The sequence below is a fragment of the Myotis daubentonii genome, chromosome 13, assembly GCF_963259705.1.
Source record: "Myotis daubentonii chromosome 13, mMyoDau2.1, whole genome shotgun sequence".
NCBI lineage: Eukaryota > Metazoa > Chordata > Mammalia > Chiroptera > Vespertilionidae > Myotis > Myotis daubentonii.
The window spans coordinates 19,289,909-19,310,189 of NC_081852.1; the positions used below are offsets into that span (position 1 = coordinate 19,289,909).

The following is a 20,281-nucleotide window of genomic DNA, read 5'->3' on the forward strand; positions in this document are numbered from 1 at the left end:
CCAGAAGGACATCTGCTCTCATAAGCATATTATGCTTTTATTATTATAGATATTCCTTCTTTGGAAATACTTAGGGAAAGTATAAACGGTTAACCTCTAGGTATAAAGTTAGTACTGCCTGCAGAGAGAGGGGTGGACTACACGACTTCTTGAAAGGTCAGACTGTGGAAAGAACATGGACTTGGAAGCCTGGGGACCACCAATAAGAAACATGTCCTGCCACTTACAAGCTGAGCGACTCTGGGTGAGTTAAAGTTTGTCGAATCTCAGTTTTCTTATCTGTAAAATGTAACATATTAACACCTTTAAGTTGGTGTTCTCAGAATAGCATGCAAAAATGAAAATATATAAATACCTGGCCCACTGATATTTACTCAATAAATGTGAGTTCCCTTGACCCTTGAGTTCCTTTCTATTTTGTTGTTGACAGTATTACAGATGTCCCCCACTCCCTCCTCTTTGCCCCCACCCCTAGGGTCCTTTTAATAATGTGATTTTTGATTACTCTGTAGATACAATGGAAACTAAAGTATTACATATTTAAAATTTTATCCGTTTATTTCTTAATCATGAAGGGTATACAAAGTAAACTAAGGATTAAATTTCTGCCAACCCGTTCTGCAGGTTAATAAAATGACACAGAGCTTATTATACAGAAGACTCAAACTTAACAAATCATTTTTGTTTGAGAAAGTCTGTGAAAAACAGTAGTACCCAAGTATGTTTAATGTGGCAAGTTCAAGGTTAACTGAAGTTTTGAGTGCTTCCTCTAGGTCACAAATGCATCAAGTCAGCTGGCAGATCTGAATGACTGTCTCACAGAAACTTATTTATCTACATTAAGAGACAAAGTTCTCTTAAGATAGCCAATGAAAAGGACCACACACAAAAAAACTCATGTTGAAAAAACAAAAGCATTAGAATCACCCATTAGGCCCAGACAAGCAAAGTGCATTGAGGGGTATGATCTAAGAATGAATTCTAAAAAAAGATATTCTGGGCACTTTCACAGAGAAGAGTGTCTAAAAATACAAATTTCATCACAAATTATTTTGAGCGTTAATGATCATAAGCAAAGAAAAAGCTAAATATAAAGACTGGTGCTCTAAAAATGCTCTACTAGTTTAAGTCAAAAGAGATCTAAATAAAATATAAACATGTTTTAATCTTTTTCAAATTTCTTTTTCGTACATGAATATCAGTCAAGGTAAATTCATACAAATATATGCTGTAACTGCGCTTCACTAAGAAAGTTTTAAAGGTTAAAACAAGGTAATTTCCTAGAAAATATGATTAATGAGAATCATGTAGTTTGCCAATAGTACATACTCCTTTTCACGGAGTATTTTAAGAACATTCTTTTATTCAATAGGCCTAGACATTACAATATTTTTCAAAAATAGTCCAAGTGGCGAATCAATCAAAGTTCTGATGGTTTCAAGCAGACTGTTCAGAGCAGCACTGAGGCACAGTTCTAAACGAAACTGTCATTTGCCTGCCAACATACAAAGAGCATTATGCCCTTTTTGAAAAGTTCATACCACAAAACTACCTCACAAGTGATGCCTTTTCATATGTTCAGATACTGAACACCCTTGGATGAGATCCAAGAACTGCCTTCCTTATCCATTTCTGCAGAAATAACAAAATTCCACTGTATACTGCAACAGCAATTTTTCCAAGGCAAATAGTCTGCCATAAACATTTTTTTATCTGTAAGGAATCAATTTGACACAAATCCACACCGACAGAAAATGAATCTGGTTGTTTTGATATACGGCCTCCTCTCCTTCACCAGCACCTATTTCATCCTGTATTTGGCCATGAATCTTCCTGAAAAACCATTTTCACCTTGTCATTCTAATGCTCAATAACTGCAAAGCGCCCTTGGCTGGAGTTGCTCAGTGGTCAGAGTGTCGGCCTGCACATATAGGGTGCCCCAAAATTCACGCAAGATTTGAATTTTGCGTGAGCATTAACAACAACAACAAAAAATAAAAGCCTAATTTTACTTGGTTTATTGAATCAGATTCTAATATCTGTTGCCCTTTGATTTCAATCTCTTCAATTTGATAAGCATTACCAAGTACCAATTATGGCCCAGGAGCAGGGACAATGAAGACCAATGAAGACCACGGCTTTGAGTATATGCCAGCAAAACCGTGGAGGCCATTTACCCGATGTGCTATTCCATAGATAACCCTATACTGTATACTTTATGAATCAATAAAAAATTTACAATTTTTAATTATAAACCTGTGTTTTCTATCAAAATTACTTCTTGCGTGAATTTTGGGACACCCTATAGAAGCGTCTTGGGTTTCAGGACTGGTTAAGAGCACATACCTGGGTTGCAGGCTCCCTGTTCAATGCATGTGTGAGAGGCAACCAATCGATGTGTCTCTCTCACATCTATGTTTTTTTCTCTCTCTCTCCCTCCTTCCCTTCCACTCTCTCTAAAAAAACAAAACAAAACAAAAACAAACAAACAAACAAAAACAATGGAAAAATATCCTCAGGTGAGAATTAACAACAACAAAACTGCAAAGGTTTTCTGCTGCCCAATTCCAAATTCCTCTGCCTGGCTTCCAAGAGCCTTCATCACCTGGCCAACCTACCTACCGATTTAAGCTTAGTTCCTATGCTCCCAACATGGCTGTCCCTCCCCTCACAGGCCCCCATGACTGGCTAAGCCACTAGGAGTGTTTTCCTTTCTCCCACAACTGTCCCACACAAAGCATTTTCCTTTTCCCTACACCTATTGTCCCAAGTCCCACTTCCTACATGAAGCCCCTTTCTACTGTTCCTCCCTACAGTGATAGCACTCTTTCTAAGTTAGTCTAGATTACAGCTCTTTCATTTGACATTCTTAAAGCATTTTTTAGTAATCTCTCTACAGCAGCAGTTTTCCACCTTTGTTCCTCTATGATACATAGAAGAATAAAACTCACATATGAGACATACCCCCATGAGTGTACCTGGGATTATGCACAATTTCCAACCACAATAACTGTAATTCCACTAATTTCTCTCTCACTAAAGAAAGCATAATAAAAGCCAGTGATATATTTTACTTCAGGAAAGGTTAAAAGAAAAAAAAAAAAGAAAAAACCTCAAGATCAAAAATGAGAGGGATAGTATTATACAAGTGACTTTGAATATGCTCAATTTACTTTTCAGAAAAGTAAAATATTCACAAGCTTTGGCCCTTTATTACTATTAATAAATAACTTGTAATATGTCTTACCAGTGATCTTTCATAATATACAGATAAGAACTGCTATTATATGTAGCACTTAGCATGCTAAACACACAGAAATTAATCAATAAATATTTAATTAAACAGTTAGTGCGTCCAGCCCATTAATCAATCAATTGCACAGACATATTACTGCTGTTGTCTGATGATGATGATAGACGATAATGGAGCAAAAGGCAAATAGGAGTACAGTAGCTGAATCTCCTGCTGACAGTCTCTAAAGAAATAAACAACTTCTTATAGGGCAAGTTTAGCCAATATTTTAATAGTATAGTATTCCTAGAGTCTGGAGATTGAGGCAACTTCTATGGCAATTGCCATGCAACCCTACACCTTTTGAGCAACAGTACGGCTATTAATGCAATCTTGGGTAAAATTAGTAAATTGTAAACTCTATCTGCCAGTGGACTCAGCAATTAGACAACTTTTGCTTCCCCAAGAAACCTTCCTGTGACAATGCAAATCTTGCTCTATATTAAAATGGCTCTCACTTTTACAATAAGGAATTGTTCAAGCACTGGAAGTCCCTCGTCAATGGTTACAACTCAGCTATATAATCTTTCACTGATACTAAAACATTCTCCAACATTCAAACATTCCCTTAATTGCTAGCCACACAAATAGACCATGATTTGATTTTGGGACCCCCCAAATCCTGAAAATGTCAAAAATTCTGAAAATGTCATATCCTTCCCCAAAAAATATCTAAATATATATAAGATTGCTTAGGTATAAATTTATCGATAGAGCACAAGTCTTCTGATTTCTCCAGCCCTAACATTCTAACATTCTAGGAGTAGAGACTGATCTAAGAATAAATGTTTAAAACTTATTTTATTTAATTGTTTAATATTTTTTATAGATTTCAGAGAGGAAGGGAGAGGGAGAGATAGAAACATCAATGATGAGAGAGAATCACTGATTGACTGCCTCCTGTATGCCCCCTACTGGGGATCAAGCCCGCAACCTGGGCATGTGCCCTTGACCAGAATCGAACCCGGGGCCCTTCAGTTTGCAGGCCGGTGCTCTATGCACTGAGCCAAACCGGCGAGGGCTTATTTTATTCTATAGTGTTGCCAAAGCATATACTTAGAAATCCTTGTGAAACTGGATGACAGAGGAAGCTTCAGTCAATCATGCCCTGGAAACTTTCAAACATCAACCAAACAGTCCAAAAGAATGTCCTACTCAACAATTCCAAGGATGTCATTAATTGTTTCCATCTGTTTTCCCCTCTCTGTCCCCTCCCCCTCCCAGTCACGGCATCTACTTAAGTTATTTTCTGCTTTATTTTGCATTCTAAAGAAAAACAAGAATAGCATTAACAATGATCATGTTTTAAATTGCAGAATATTTATATGCCCCAAACTTTGTTTAACAACCAGTCATATCGTTTTTTGTACTCTGGAGAGTATAGCATACTAAGTTATGTATTTTTAAATTTTTCAGTTATCATAACGCAATTTTCCCTTCCAATGTTTTCCCAAGGAGACCAGGGTTTTCCCCATGGAATGATAAAGGTTAAAGCATCTAAATCAGTGGTTCTCAACCATGGCTGCACATTAGAATCACTTGGGAATCTTTTTAAAATCCTGATTTCTGGGCCTCATCCTCCGGAAATTCTGTTTCTTTGTTACTAATGTTGTGGCCCCACCCCATAACAAAGAAACAGAATTTCCAGAGGATGAGGCCCAGAAATCAGGATTTTAAAAAGATTCCCAGTGATTCTAATGTGCAGCCAAGGTTGAGAACCACTGATCTAAATGGTTTCATCCATTAATGATCTTTACCAAAACCAATAGTCTCCTTAGAAGTTGTACAATGATGACTTTCTGTCATTTTTTCCACACCTGTTGATTAGAATTCTCCTCCATCAATTAGAGCTACTAGGCTATAGAGAAATAAAGTCTGTATAGAAAAGGCAGGGTAGTCACAATTTTTTTTCTTGTGATGAGAGCTTTTAAGATCTTTTAGCAACTTTCAAATCTAAAATACAGTACTGTTAACTATAGTCACATCACGTATTACACATTACATTACACCCCCAAGACTCATCTCTCTTATAACTAGATGTCTATACCTTCTGATCACCTTTACCCTTTTATCCACTCCCAACCCTGGGCCTCTGGCATCTACCAATCTATTTTCTGTATCTATGAGTTTCAGTTTTTTTGGTTTTTTGACGATTCCACAATGAATGAGATCATACAGTATGTGTCGCTCTGATTTCACTTAAGATAATGCCCTCAAGGTCCACCTATGTAGTTGCAAACAGCAGGGTTTCCTTCACTTTTATGGTTGAATAATAATATGGTTGAATAATATGGTTGAATATTACACATATATACAAATAATATAAAGTGTATATGTTACACATATATAAAATTTTTATCCATTCATTCATTAATGCACAGTTAGGTTGTGTCCACGTTTTGGCTACTATAAATAATGCTGCAATGAACATGGAGGTGCAGATATCTTTTTGAGACAGTGATTTCATTTCCTTTGGATGAATATCCAAGAGTAAATTACTGAATTATATGGTAGTTTTATTTTTAATTTTTTGAGGAACCTTTGGAAAAGCAGGATAAATGTTTAATTATTTTCTTTAAATTCTCAATTACCAGCGAACCAAGAAGGCAGCATAAATAAACACCAGTACTCACCGCCTCCCACAACCACATCAAAATTATAACTAAAATAAAGAGCAACCATCGTTCAGAACTGCTGAAAGCTGGCTAACTGGAAGTCCTACAACTAGAGAAATAAAGAAAGCACACTGAGACTGGTTGTAGGGGAGAAGGCACGGAACAGGCTGGTCCAACATCCACATGTGCCATTTTTTTAATTGGGAGGGCTAGCTGAGCTGCAGAGGCCCCCACCCCCCGTGAGGAGCAAGGGGTCCCAACCCCACACCAGACCCCCAGCCAGGCTCCCAGAGCTGGGAAGAGAGGTACCCATAACTTCGGACTGCAAAAACCAGCGGGGATTATGGCTGAGTGAAGCAGAGGCTGCTGGAGACTAGGTGTTCCTCTTAAAAGGCCTGTGCACAAACTTACTTGGACTCAATCACTCTGAGCTCCAGTGCTGGGAGGCTTTGGGGGACCCAGGGACATACAGGGAGGAACTAGATTGTCTAGCATCCCGGCAAGAATTCAGGGCTTTCTTCCAGATGGGGGTCCTTACAGAGGTTACTGTTCAGGTGCTAGGACCTCCCCCATTGCAGAGCTGACTGGCAGCCATACTAGTATCTGAGTCTCCATCAGCCTGGCTCACACTGTTCACTCTGCTCTGATGATTCCTTGAAACCTCGCCCCAACCAAGTTGTTTTTAGCCCCACCCAAGCTGTTTACAACAGCTTTTCCATATGAATGGCCTATCCTGGCTCAGGCTTCAGATTTTACTAAAAATCTCTCAAACAAGCAGCAATGGGCATCAGGGTGCCCAAACTATCAATAAAAGGCCCAAGACCCAGCACTAATATCAGCCTGCCTTGCTTCTCAACTGGGCCTCACCTGGGCACTTCACAAGCCCAATACAAGTAGCAGCCATCTGCAAACCTCTCTGTAGCTCCTGCCAGGTGGCCCCAGGTAGTGGCTGGCTTTGCACCCCCCAGGAGGTCCCAGAGCCAGTGCACCTGGTGGAAAGCTTCAGGCCATACCAGATTACAACTCTATACATCCACAAGCGACACATTCAAGGGCCAGACTCAGTGAGCACCAAAACCCCACTGAAGCAAGTCCTGCTCTATAGGGGTGACTCCTGCATAGCTGCTCTTCCACTGTAGTCGCAGCTGGTCCTCACAGCCAATTGGCCGGGAGATCAATTCCTCCCAGTGACACCAACAGCAACCAAGTTTCAACTTCAAGACTGTGCACACAGCCCACACAAGAGCACATGCAGAGTGCCCAGCTCAGGTGACTGGGGTGGCTGAGCCATTGGGCCTTACAGAACACCTACTACACAGGGCCACTCTACCAATTCCAGGAGACATAGCAGCTCTACCTAATATAGAAACAAACAGGGAAGCAGCCAAAATGCAGAGACAAAGAAACATGTCAGAAACGAAAGAAATGGAAGCAAACAAACTACTGGATACAGAATTCAAAACAATAATTATAAGGTAACTCAAGAATCTCAATGAGAACTTTAAGGGATTCAAAGAGAACTTCAAGGGACTTAGTGAGACTTTCAAGGATGTTACTGAGAATGTCAAAGACATGAAAAAGGACCAGTCAGAAATTAAGTATACACTAACTAAAATAAAGAATATTTTACAAGGATTCAACAATAGAGGATTCAGAGAATCAAATAAACAATTTGGAACATGAAGAAGTAAAAAACACCCAATTAGAAGAGCAAAAAGAAAAAAAGAATCCAAAAATATGAAGATAGTATAAGGAGCCTCTGGGACAACTTTAAGCATACCAACATTCACATTATGGAGGTACCATAAGGAGAAGAGAGAGAACAAGATATCGAAAACCTATTTGAAGAAATAATGACAGAAAACTTCCCCTACCTGCTGAAAGAAATATACTTATAAGTTCATGAAGCATAGAGAGTAACATAGAAGAGGAACCCAAAGAGGTCCACACCAAGATACATCATAATTAAAATGCCAAGGGTTAAGACAAAGAGAGACTCTTAAAAGCAGCAAGAGAAAAGCAGTTAGTTACCTACAAGGGAGCACCTATACAACTGTCAGCTGATTTCTCAACAGAAACGTTGTAGGCCAGCAGGGAGTGGCAAGAAATACTCAAAGTCATGAATAGCAAGGACCTATTACAACCAACATTACTCTACCCAACAAAGCTCTCATTTAGAATTGAAGGTCAGATAAAGAGCTTCACAGAAAAGAAAAAGCTAAAGGAGTTCATCACCACCAAACCAAGTATTACATGAAATGTTGAAGGGTATTCTTTAAGAAGAGGAAGAAGGAATAAAAAGATAAAAAATATGAACATTAAAAAAGCAATAAATACATATCTATCAACAATTGAATCTATAAATCAAAATAAACAAAAAATAAATAAATTTTAAAAATAAAATAAAGGAATAAGAAATCTAATGACCAAAATAAGCTGGTGAACAAAATAGAATCAGAGGCATGAAAATATGGAACAGACTGACAAATCTCAGAAGGAAGGGAGGAGTGGGGCAGGGAAAGATTAGCCAAAGATCTTACATGCATATATGCATTATCTATGGACACAGACAATAGGATAGTGAAGTCCTGGGACTGGGTGGAGAGGGGCAATGGGAGAAAAAAGTGGGATATCTATAATACCCTCAATAATAAAGATTTTTTTAAAATAAAGAAAGAAGAAAATAAATTACCAATTACCAGCATAAGGGGTTGGTGTCCTAGTTACCATCAAGGGTGATCAATTTATTTTGCTTTAAAATTATCTAGTTTGTAAAAGATGTTATCACAATTAGGGCACACACCTTAATTTTTCTAAGTTCCCAAAGAAGCCTATGAGAGTACACTATATATTTCACAGGTATATCTCTGGGAGTGAGCAGAAATGAGTTTACTAAAGAAATTCATTTACTAATCAAATGATATTCAGATTTGAATATCAAGGTTGAAAGAACTTCCTGTGGGATCATCTACCCGTGGTTGGCAAACTGTGGCTCGCGAGCCACGTGCGGCTCTTTGGCCCCTTGAGTGTGGCTCATCCTAAGCCTTAGGAGTACCCTAATTAAGTTAATAACAATGTACCTATCTATACAGTTTAAGTTTAAAAAATTTGGCTCTCAAAAGAAATTTCAATTGTTGTACTGTTGATATTTGGCTCTGTTGACTAATGAGTTTGCCGACCACTGAGATTCTCATCCAACCACCCATCTGACATTAAAATCCCCTGTACACCCTCACCATGCTCTATACCTTTCAGAGAGTGATAGGCAAATGGGTACAAGCTGGGGCTGTGTTTTTAAGGTAAGGTAAACGCAAGTTTAATTATAATATGTTTACTGACAGCATAGGATTCCTCTTAATATTACTATGCTGATGCAATGGCACATAACCAAAGTACACTCACATTGGTTGGAACTAGAAGAAACACTGGAGGTCACCAAGGTCAATACAAGCAAGTAAAAGAAGATACCCCTCTCCCCCGCAAAAAAGATACTCCCACAAAACAGGTTCTACAAAAAACAGATGCTTCTGGTACCTTTGACACATGAACATTTTGCAGAATTAACAGAAACATAGTTCTGTAGAAACACCCACTTAAGTAAGTTAGAAATATGAAGACATCCATAAGGGTGAAAATTTGCATCTGTTCAATTAAAATAATAGAACATAAGGAGGATAAAAATAAACACATCTCACTTTAAAACTGTGATGTATAACATACATAGAGAAAAAATGCCCAAAACATATGTATAATATAATAATTATTTTAAAAAAACACAACCATCCAACACTGTAAGTCAACACTACAAACCAAAACAATTCAACACTATAAGTTGAAACAACTCAATACTATAAGTCAAGAAATAGAACATTATTACCATTTTAGAAGCCCCTATGTGCTTCTCCCTGTGTATAACCCTCTTTCTTCTTCCCAGAGGTACCAGTTCTCTGACTTTTATGATCATTTTTCCTTACTCCTCTTTATCATTTTACCAAATAAACAGACATCGCTAACATGCCAGTTTATTTCTACAATGTTTCTGAACTTTAAATAAATGGAACCTAATTATCTATCTAGCTATCAATAATTCATTCATATCTCTCAATTGTTTTTGAGATTCATTTACTCTTTTATTCTAATTGAGGTGAAATAAACATAATATTAATCACTTTAAAGAAAAAAATTCCCATTCCTTTATTACTGATTAATATTCCAATTTGTGACTACACCATGATTGTTTTTATCCATTCAATTGTAGATAGACCAAAAGGATCATCATGAACACTGTCAATATCAATATTTTTGTATATCGATCTTAGTGTGCAGGGGTTTCTCTAGGGAACATACCTGAGAGTGGAATTTCCTATCTTCTCCTTTGTTAATACCAAACTTCTTTCTCAAAGTGTCTGTACCAATTTACATTCCCAAGAGCAGTATATAGGAGTTCCAATTGCTCTACATCCTCATCAACAACGGATATTGTCTGACTTCCTTTTTTATAACTGAATACTTATCTCATTCTTATTGACTCGCAGAGGCTCTACTTTTTAAAAAAATTGTTATGGGCCCTGGCCAGTGTAGCTCAGTTGGTTGGGCATTGTCCTGTACATCAAAAGGTTGCCGGTTCAATTCCCAGTCAGGGTACCTGCCTAGGTTGTGGGGCTCGATCCCTGGTAGGGGCATGCAGGAGGCACCCAATCAATCTCTCACATCAATGTTTCCCTTTCTCTCCCTCTCCCTTCCTCTTTCTCTAAAAATTTATTTTAAATCTTTTAAAAAAGAAATAAAATAACTGTTATGCATCAACCTTTACTTTTACTTAGGACTTGACTGCCATTTAGAACAAAGCCATTAATCAAAGCCAATATAAGCAAGAACCTGGGAAGTTTTAACTAATCAAAAGTTAGTATCTCTGCTTTTATGCAGGATAGGCCAGAATGTCTGAAAATTATTTGTAAGAGAATTAGGTGATATGTAAATATAACAAATTTAAAATGGTATTGAAATATAATAATGGTTTTTACGTTTATTCCCTATCTCCAAGCAAAGGTGTTCAGTATATAATTCAGGCTTATTATGTATGCTAAGATCAGAATGCTTCTGAATCCTTTTCATTCTGGAAAACAACACGCAGAAGCCATGATTTTATTAAAAATAATTATGTTGCCCTAACCAGGTAGCTCAGTTGATTAGAGCATTATCCTGATATGCTAAGGCTGTGGTTCAATCTCCAATCAGGGCACATACAACAGTCAACCAATGAATACATAAATGAGCATAAATGAGTGGAACAACAAATATCTATCTCTCAAATAAAAATAATTAAAAATAAACATCAAAAAATAAAAATAAATAAAAATAAACATCAAATACAGTGGTCTTGAAAAATAATAATAATGTTTAAAATGCCTAACACAAATGAATAAAATCAGCAGTAGGAAACCTAAGTTTTAAAAGATGAAAAATTGAAATTTCAATTTTAAACACAGTATTATATTTTAAAATATAACTGGAACAGTTACTTTTCTTCCTAAGAAGAGGATTATTCTTCTTAGCAACAAAAGAATACTTTAATTACTCACTTAATAAATGCTGGTGGCATATCTCTCTTCAAAATCTGATCCTCAGTGGTTTGAACAGTCTCTTTCCCAACCTAGAGAGGAAAGAGAGTCACAATTTAAATATAAATTCTCAGACTTTAAAAACTTTTGGTAAACCATATTTAAAACTGTATAGTATACTTTATACTATATTTATATACTTTATAGTAATTAAATTCAAAGAAAATTTTGGAATATTTTACAATTATCAAGATTTCTCCCATATATGCTTCCACAACACACTTGGATAACAATCTGAAGTACAAACATAATGTATTAAACCATCTCTAGAGTAATTACTTGGAAGGCATCATTGAGCACAGAGAAAAAAAATTCATTGAAATATATAGGGTGATGTGTGCGTGTTTAACTGACAAACTGCTTTGTCTCTAAAAAAGCACACAAAGTACCTGAATCAAGGTGGGTAGGCTAACGTGTTTATAGAGGGGGGGTGGGGGGGGATGTTATTGGATTGGGAAAAATATGTGATGGAATTATGACTCTGAAATTAGAAATCAAACATATGAAAATACTAGTATACAACTTCACTAGTAATCAGCATATTTTTCCCCTAATTCTTTTTAAAGATCAACTTAAAAAGAAAAAATATATAATGCTAAATGCTGCAATGGAATAGTTTTACACCCTACTGGTGGAAATATAAGTTGGTATATTCTCTTTAGATAATCATTTGTTAGTGTGTGTTAAGGAACATAAAAAATGTCATATCTGGGAGTTCCACCTATGAGAATATACCCTATTAGCAATAATATCAAATATGGTAATAACAATATTCACAAAAGTATTCATTATCATGTTAGTTATGAAAGCCAAAATGTTTTTAAAATAACTTATCCAACAACAAGGAATATTTAAGTAAATTAAGATATATTTTTAGCTTGAATACTGTGGGGTTATTAAAACAATGGTTATAAAGACTAAGCACTATGGGAAAATTTGACATTATATTTCATTTAAAAGGAAAAATAAAAAATAATATACTACGAACAAAACAAACCAAAAAATCCATATGTATAAGGAAAAACAGTGAAAGAGTATAAAACAACATTTATGCTGTTACCAGTGGTTTTATTAATTCTTGTGAAATTTTTGAGTGAATTTGTATCTCTATTTCCTGTTTTCTAATTTTCTGGAATGTGAATATAGACTTTTTTTAGTTTAAAAACTAATACCAAGCACTGACTGGTGTGGCTCAGTTGGTTGAGTGTAGTTCCATACACAGAGATGTTGACAGTTCAGTTCCCAGGGCACATGCCTGGGGTTGGGCTCAATCCCCAGTGGAGGGCATGCAGAAGGCAGCTGATCAATGTTTCTTTCTCATTGATGTTTCTCTCCCCCTCCCTTCCTCTCTCTTTCAAATCAATTTTTTTAAAAACATATAAAAATTTAAACTAATATTAAAATGTTATTCTTGGTTTCTTAGATACAAATATTTTCTACCTAATAATTTTAGAATTTATGTGTCATTTTATTTAAATCTTCTAAGTCAGTGGTTCTCAACCTTCCTAATGCTGCGACCCGTTAATACAGTTCCTCATGTTGTGGTGAACCCCAACCATAAAATTATTTTCGTTGCTACTTCATAACTGTAATTTTGCTACTGTTATGAATCGTAATGTAAATATCTGATATGCAGGATGTATTTTCATTGTTACAAATTGAACATAATTAAAGTATAGTGATTAATCACAAAAACAATATGTAATTATATATGTGTTTTCCGATGGTCTTAGGTGACCCCTGTGAAAGGGTCGTTCGACCCCCCAAAGGGGTCGCGACCCACAGGTTGAGAACCACTGTTCTAAGTGCTAATGGCCAAAAAATTTAAAAATATTGAAATATTAAAAGTCACACTAACCAGATTGTGTGTCTGTGCACATGTATTTATTATACCACAAATGGTACACATACTTACCTTCTTCAAAATTATCCCTATGTAAGACTTAGATGTCAATTTCCCTTTCACTATATCACATATACTGTAAAGTATTATAAAAGTAAAGTTCAATATAGTGAATGGTGAAATTCACCAAATCTATCAATATAAAGCTACCTAAGACTGTTAAATCATAAATATAAACCCCACTTTAATGCAGAAATCTGTAAAATTTTCTAAGCTCAGAATGGAAAGTATCTCAAACCTACTACCTAACCATTTTACTTTTGATTGAGTTTAAAGATGAAAATGAAAAGAAAAATCCCTAAACGCACAGTAAAGCAGCTAAAGGCAAAAAACACAATAAACTATTCTCAGAGAGTACAAGTCATGCATTAAGTTAATAAATACAAGTTTTTTCTCTCAAGTTAATAGCTCAGAAAGAGCAACACACATTACACTGTGTAAGAGCCAGTGCTTTGTAGACAATAGACTATCTGTATACAAATAAAAGCCTTTTAAATCAGCAGCTGGTTCGGTAGAGTTTTTCAGATCAAAACATGACAGAATATTTCCAGATGTACTGTTCACTAGATTCCCCAACTAAAATCAACCATTCAAAAAGCTGTGAACCATCGCTTCTCTGCCTTTTGGCTAAGATCAAGTATAGTAAAAAGCTGTGGGCCATGATTTCATGAAGTAAAAGATGATGTTCAGAAATAATCACTAGCTCATACTAACTATAAAGGGCCTAGGAGATTCACATTTAGATACATGGAAAGTCCTTTTATTTTAGACACACACATACACTGAGAGAGGAAGAGAGGGAGGAAGAGGGAGGGAGACAGGGGAGGGAGAAAGAGCGAGAGAATGAATTTTTCTAATGTCTTCTTTTTTTATTAATATACTTTTATTGATTTCAGAGAGGGAGAGATAGAAACATCAACGATGAGAGAGAATCATTGATTGGCTGCCTCTTGCATGCCCCTACTGGGAATAGAGCCGGAGATCCGGGCATGTGCTCTTGATCGGAATCGAACCTGAGACCCTTCAGTCTGCAGGCTGATGCTCTATCCACTGAGCCAAACCAGATAGGGGCCTTCTTATGTCTTCTTTAGAAAGTATTCAGTTATTCAGTTTTATTAAACATACACTGGGTACTGGGATAAATAGGAAATAAAAATAAGTTTCCTGCCTTCATAAAAGCGATATTCTACTAGGATTAGACAGCAAGTACAAAAGTAAATAAATAAATAAACAAAATCATTCCAGATAATGATAAGGATGATGCGATAGAACGGAGTAGAGGGAGCCTACCTTAGAAAGAATAGACAAAGCAGGCTTCTCTGAGGAAGTAACATTGGAGTTGAGACTTTGAAGCTGGGAAGGAACCACACATGAAGAGGTTGAAAAGAACAATCCAGGGGGGGGGGGGGGAAAGAAAGCCCCATGGAAGGAAAGTTTGGGTATATTCAAGGAACCACAGGAGGCCAGTGAGGAGGAAGGTGTGGTGACGAGGTTGGGTAAGAAGGCAAGGCTAGGTCACAAAGCACAAAGAGACTTTTGGGCCAGGTTCAGGTGTTGGGAATCTTTTCTAAGCACAACAGGAAGCAGGGGTGCTAAAGGAGAGGTTGGCATGATCTGATTTTTCTTTTCAAATGGTCATTTTTCTTGTTGTATGGACAAGTGATCTTAGCAGGGTGACCAGTTAGGAGGCTATTGCAATCACCCAGGAGAGAGACGATACTGACTTAAAACAAGACTTGAAAGTGAAAATGGAGAATTACTTCTTTGGGAAGCAGACAGAATTAATAGGACTTGTTCTTGGCCAGACTGAGGTAAGGGTTGGGGAGCAGGCTGAGGGAAAGAAATAAAAAGCTCTCGATAAAACAATCATATACCAGGCAGAACTGTGAAAACAAATATTCTGACCCCAGTTAAGGAAATTACTAAGGAATGAATTTTATTTAATTACTTTTTAAAAAATTATCTTTATTATTGAAAGTATTACAGATGTCCCCTTTTCTCCCCCATTGACCCCCTCCACCCTGCACCCCACTCCCCAGGTCTTCACCCCACTATTGTCTGTGTCCATGGGTTATGCATATAAGTTCTTTAGTCTTATTTAACTACTTTATGTCTCTCTTATAAGAGTGACAGTAAGTGGGAAAGAGAAATAGATAATAGAAAGATACTCAAGTGATGGAAACTAAATCTGATTTACTATTCTAAGTTGCATTCATACTTCCAGTGAGAGTATCCACAAACGCTCTCATCTTCAATATACTCAGTCTAGAATAGGTCAGGTTCAATGACTGGTCCAGGTTTCAAGGCACAACACATAAAACATGACTATGTAGAATGACTGCCAATTTCACTTGGGGAGTTAATTTTTGGCAATGTTATCCAACAGAACTTTCTGTTGTGATGGAAATGTTCTACTTAAACTGTGCTACCCAATACAGTAGCCATTAGCCACACTTAGCTATTGAACACTTTGAAATGTGGCTAGTACAACTGTGGAACTGGATTATTTAATTTTAATTAATTTTAATTTTTTTAAATTAAACTTCATTCTTTTATGCAGTTTTAAGTTCACAGCAAAAGTGAAGGGAAGATACAGAGATTTCCTTACACTTTCTGCCCCCATACATCAAAAGCCTCCCACATTAACATCCCCCACCAGAGTGATATTTGTTACAATTGATGAACCTATCATCAACACAACGTCATCATCAAAGTTCATAGTTAACATTACGGTTCACTGTTGGTATTGTATATTCCAGTGTTTGACAAATATATAATGACATGTATCCATCGTTATGGTCTCATACAGAGAATTTCCCTAAGAATCCTGTGTTCTGCCTATTCACCCCTCCCTGCCCCCAAACCCCTGGCAACCAATGATATTTTTACTGTCTCCTTCGTTTTGCCTTTTTCAGAATGTCATACAATTGATCATACAGTATGGAGCCTTTTCAGATTGGCTTCTTTCAATTACTTTTAATTTAAATTGCCATTTGTGGCTGGAGGCTACCATACTGTACAGCTCAGGTCTATGGCACTTTTCTCCTAAAACTGATCTTCCTGCCTCCAGACCCCTCCTCCTTCTAATGTACTCTTCACACAGCTGCTAGATTATCCTTCTTTTTTGCCTTTGCTATGTGGTATCTTCACACACAAGAAAGGTGGGGAGGGCAGGGCAGGGGGAGCTGGGCCTGGAAAGGTAAAAGTTGCCAGGTAGAGAAGAGAGATCAGACAGCCCAAGCAGAAAGAGGAACACAGGCAAAGGCTCCGGTGGTTTAAGCATGTGATTGACTTGACAAGAAAGACAGGCGGGTGTGGCTTCCGCAGAGGGCAGGGCTGGGAAGGACACGCAGAATCAGCCTATGAGAGGCTGAATGCCAAGTCAAGGCAGAGAGAATTATATAACTTAACCTGCCCATTTATTCAAAGGTTATCATCCTCTGTCCTAGTTCTTTCCAAATCAGTGTTCACGCACTGAAGTATCAAGTCAAGAACTTCCAAATAAGCCAGGTTTCTAAAAATACGCAGGACCAGAAAAGTTTCTCCTTTTTGTGAAGGATGGCAAGGCTGTCTAGGAGAGCCAGGGACAAAGCTTCACGCTTCTCGGCCACCAGCCAGATCACAGCAAACGCACTGTCCTCCGCTCTCCCCACAGCACCCATCTCTTCCAAATAAGAGGAAAAGAACAGTTTTAAAAGGGATTAACTCACAAAATGCTGTTTGTTAGAGAGCAGGAATCTTCATGACTCGTGGAAGGAGATTATTCCTGGGGGTCAGCCTCAGTGTGGGGAAGACATGATCCCTACAATAGGCTACAACTCTGCAAACGCGCAGGTCAGTTATAATCCTGACAAATGCTTCTTAAACCTGTTGAGCACCAGGTAAGTAAAACACTTGGCTGGTTAAGCCAAATGTTTTTGCTACATACATGTTAAGAGCACATGCATGGGAATTTGGTGACTTGGTTTCTAGTTCTGGCCAAGCTACTAAATGGCAATGAGACTGTAAATAAACCATGTTAATTACTCAAATATTTCTTCTACCCTATGTGATCTCTTTAGGTGTTGTCTCACTTATCTACTGTGAGTGGGCCAAGTTTCATTTAGCTCTTTGACAAAGGAAATACACCTTTAAATTTATCTTTTCACCCTGGCTGGTGTGGCTCAGTTGGTTTGAGTGTAGTCCTATACAGGGGCTCAATTCCTGGTAAGGGCACATACATATGTTTCAGGTTTAATCCCTGATGAGGGCACGTATGGGAGGCAAACAACCAATATTTCTCTCTCATCTCTCTCTCTCTCTCTCTCTCTCTCTCTCTCTCTCTCTCTCTCTCTCAACATATCCTGGTCTGAGGATTAAATAAATAAATTTATCTTTTCTACCTTAAGTCCTCATTTACTACCTCAAATTCTTTTGGGGAACAAGACATATAAAATGATTAATAAATACAAATTTTAAAAGATCTCCCTTCCTATATATTCTATCTATATGTTTTATGAATGTGAAATTAAACTGAAGTAGGTGCCTGATTTTTTGAACCTTAAAATAAATCTGATTCTCTCGGGGGGGCGGGGGGGGTTATATGTTAAAGGATTAAAAACAAAAACAAAAAATACCAGCCCTGGCCAGTGTGGCTCAGTTGATTGGATGTAGTCCCATGCAACAAAAGGTTGCTGATTCCATTCCCCATTAGGGTACATGCCCAGGTTGCCGGCTCGATCCTGGTGGGGTGTGTGCAGGAGGCAGCTGATTGATGATTCACTTTCACCTAGATGTTTCTCTCTCTCTCTCTCTCTCTCTCTCTCTCTCTCTCTCTCTCTCTCTCTCTCTCTCTCCTCTCTCTCTCTCCCTCTCCTTTCCTCTCTCTCTCTAAAAAAATCAATAAAAATATTTTTTGGAAAAAAAACACACATACAGCCCTGACTGGTTTGGCTCAGTGGATAGAGCGTTGGCCTGCAGACTGAAGGGTCCCAGGTTTGATTCCGGTCAGGGGCATGTGCCTTGGTTGCGGGCACATCCCCAATGGGGGGTGTGCAGGAGGCAGCTGATCAATGTTTCTCTCTCATTGATGTTTCTAGCTCTCTGTCCCTCTCTCTTCCTCTCTGTAAAAAATCAATAAAATATATATTAAAAAAGAAAAACACATACAGAAAAAAGAATGACATACAGGTCTTAATTATAGTCTAAGTTCTGTGCAAGTTTTCCAGGTCAGCATTTAAAAATAACCCTTGCAAAATAATCTGACTTTATAGTAGATATATTTTATTTTTTCCAAGCTTTATTCCATTGCTGAAACTCAAATTTCTTGGTTCTATTCACTGCTAAAATTATTTCTTTTATTTTCTTCTTCAAAGAATTGCCTCTAATTCATGACGCCCAATCCCATTCAATTCAATAAAGGGACAAGTGCCAACTATGTGTCCACTAGGTGGTGGGAAGAGAATGAGATAAAAAATAAAGCATCCTTAGACATTAAACTGAAATAATGGTGTGAATGAATAACAGGCCTGGGGCATTTTTAGGGGCTTGGCAGAAAGCCCTGTTTCCTTTGAAGAGCTCTTACTTTGTTCAGTAGTTAATTTAAATATCTTTTGTTCCATATGTGACTTTAGTTCAAAATTCTATGTGAGAGGCCTCTTGTCTTCTGATGTTGTTGTTACTCCTTTCATCACAGTCTACTAGATTTGATTCAGTGATGTACAGAGATTTGGTTTCTTTCCAGCAAAAAAAGCTTGGCTAGTTCAAGTCACAATCCAGACTAAAATTTAGGTTAATATAGATGACTCCCTTAGCTAGACTAAGTATAAGAAAACAGGAAGACAAGACACAGCAGGGAGGACTTGTGTTACCAATTTGTACATATAAGTGGTAACTATAGAGTGTTATATTAAATGGGTGGCAGGGAGATGGTAATCAACAGAAGTTCTTAATGGACAAGAAGATACAAATAATGAAAACGTAAGACTAACTTACAGTTAAAGCTAAAGGCCAATTGATTGTGACCAGATAAGGGAATGTCACCCATCTGCCTGTACTCAGTTTGGCTCAAATTAATGTTTCTTATGGCATTAAGTATTAGGCTGATCAATCCATTATACTAAATAGCCATTCTTATATGCAGCTGTGTCCAGTAGCATGCCTGGGACATACAAGAATAATGTATATGACCCACCATCAGCAACACTTTTGAATGTTGCCCTGCAGTGATGATGAATTTGTGATCCATCCACTCCCTCACTGGTACCTTTCGTGTATCATTCACAGATGGTACACCAAAGTCAGGTGCTAAAAAGCCACATATCCAGAAAAACTAGAACTCTTAACCTATTCTGATTTCCAACTCATTCACTTAATCAAACACTTATTGAGTACTTTCTATGCGGTAGGCACTGTTTGCAACACTGTGTGCGATTAGGGATACAAAAATAAGTGAGACTCAGTCCTTGCCCTTCACAGACAGGAAAATGCTTAAACAAATCATGTTACACCACATGTAACACATGCTTAAGAGAGTGACATGCAAGATTCAGCTCTGCATCAGTGAGGTAGGAGGAGTTTCACAGAAGATACTCTAGGAAGGGTAATAAGAGCTCTCCACACCCAGCTGGCATGACTCAGTGGTTGAGCCTCAACCAGGAGGTCACGGTTCAATTCCCAGTCAGGGAACATGCCTGGGTTGCGGCTCAATCCCCAATAAGGTGCATGCAGGAGACAGCCGATCAATGATTCCCTCTCACCATTGATGTTTCTATCTCTCTCCTACTCCCTTCCTATCTGAAATCAATAAAATATATACTTTTTAAAAAGAGCTCTCCAGGAATAATGAGATTCATGAAAGAACGGAGAGCTT

At 37.6% G+C, this 20,281-nt stretch overlaps 1 protein-coding gene across 2 annotated transcripts in view; it reads right to left on the minus strand.

Annotated features, from left to right (window-relative positions):
• The window catches only part of VCL (vinculin), a 113,825-nt gene that overhangs the window by 57,868 nt on the left and 35,676 nt on the right, over nt 1–20,281 (minus strand). For both annotated transcript variants that reach the window (XM_059662303.1, XM_059662304.1), the window contains exon 2: nt 11,490–11,560. In XM_059662303.1, coding sequence (XP_059518286.1) covers nt 11,490–11,560 — 71 coding nt within the window. The remainder of the gene's footprint in view (nt 1–11,489; nt 11,561–20,281) is intronic.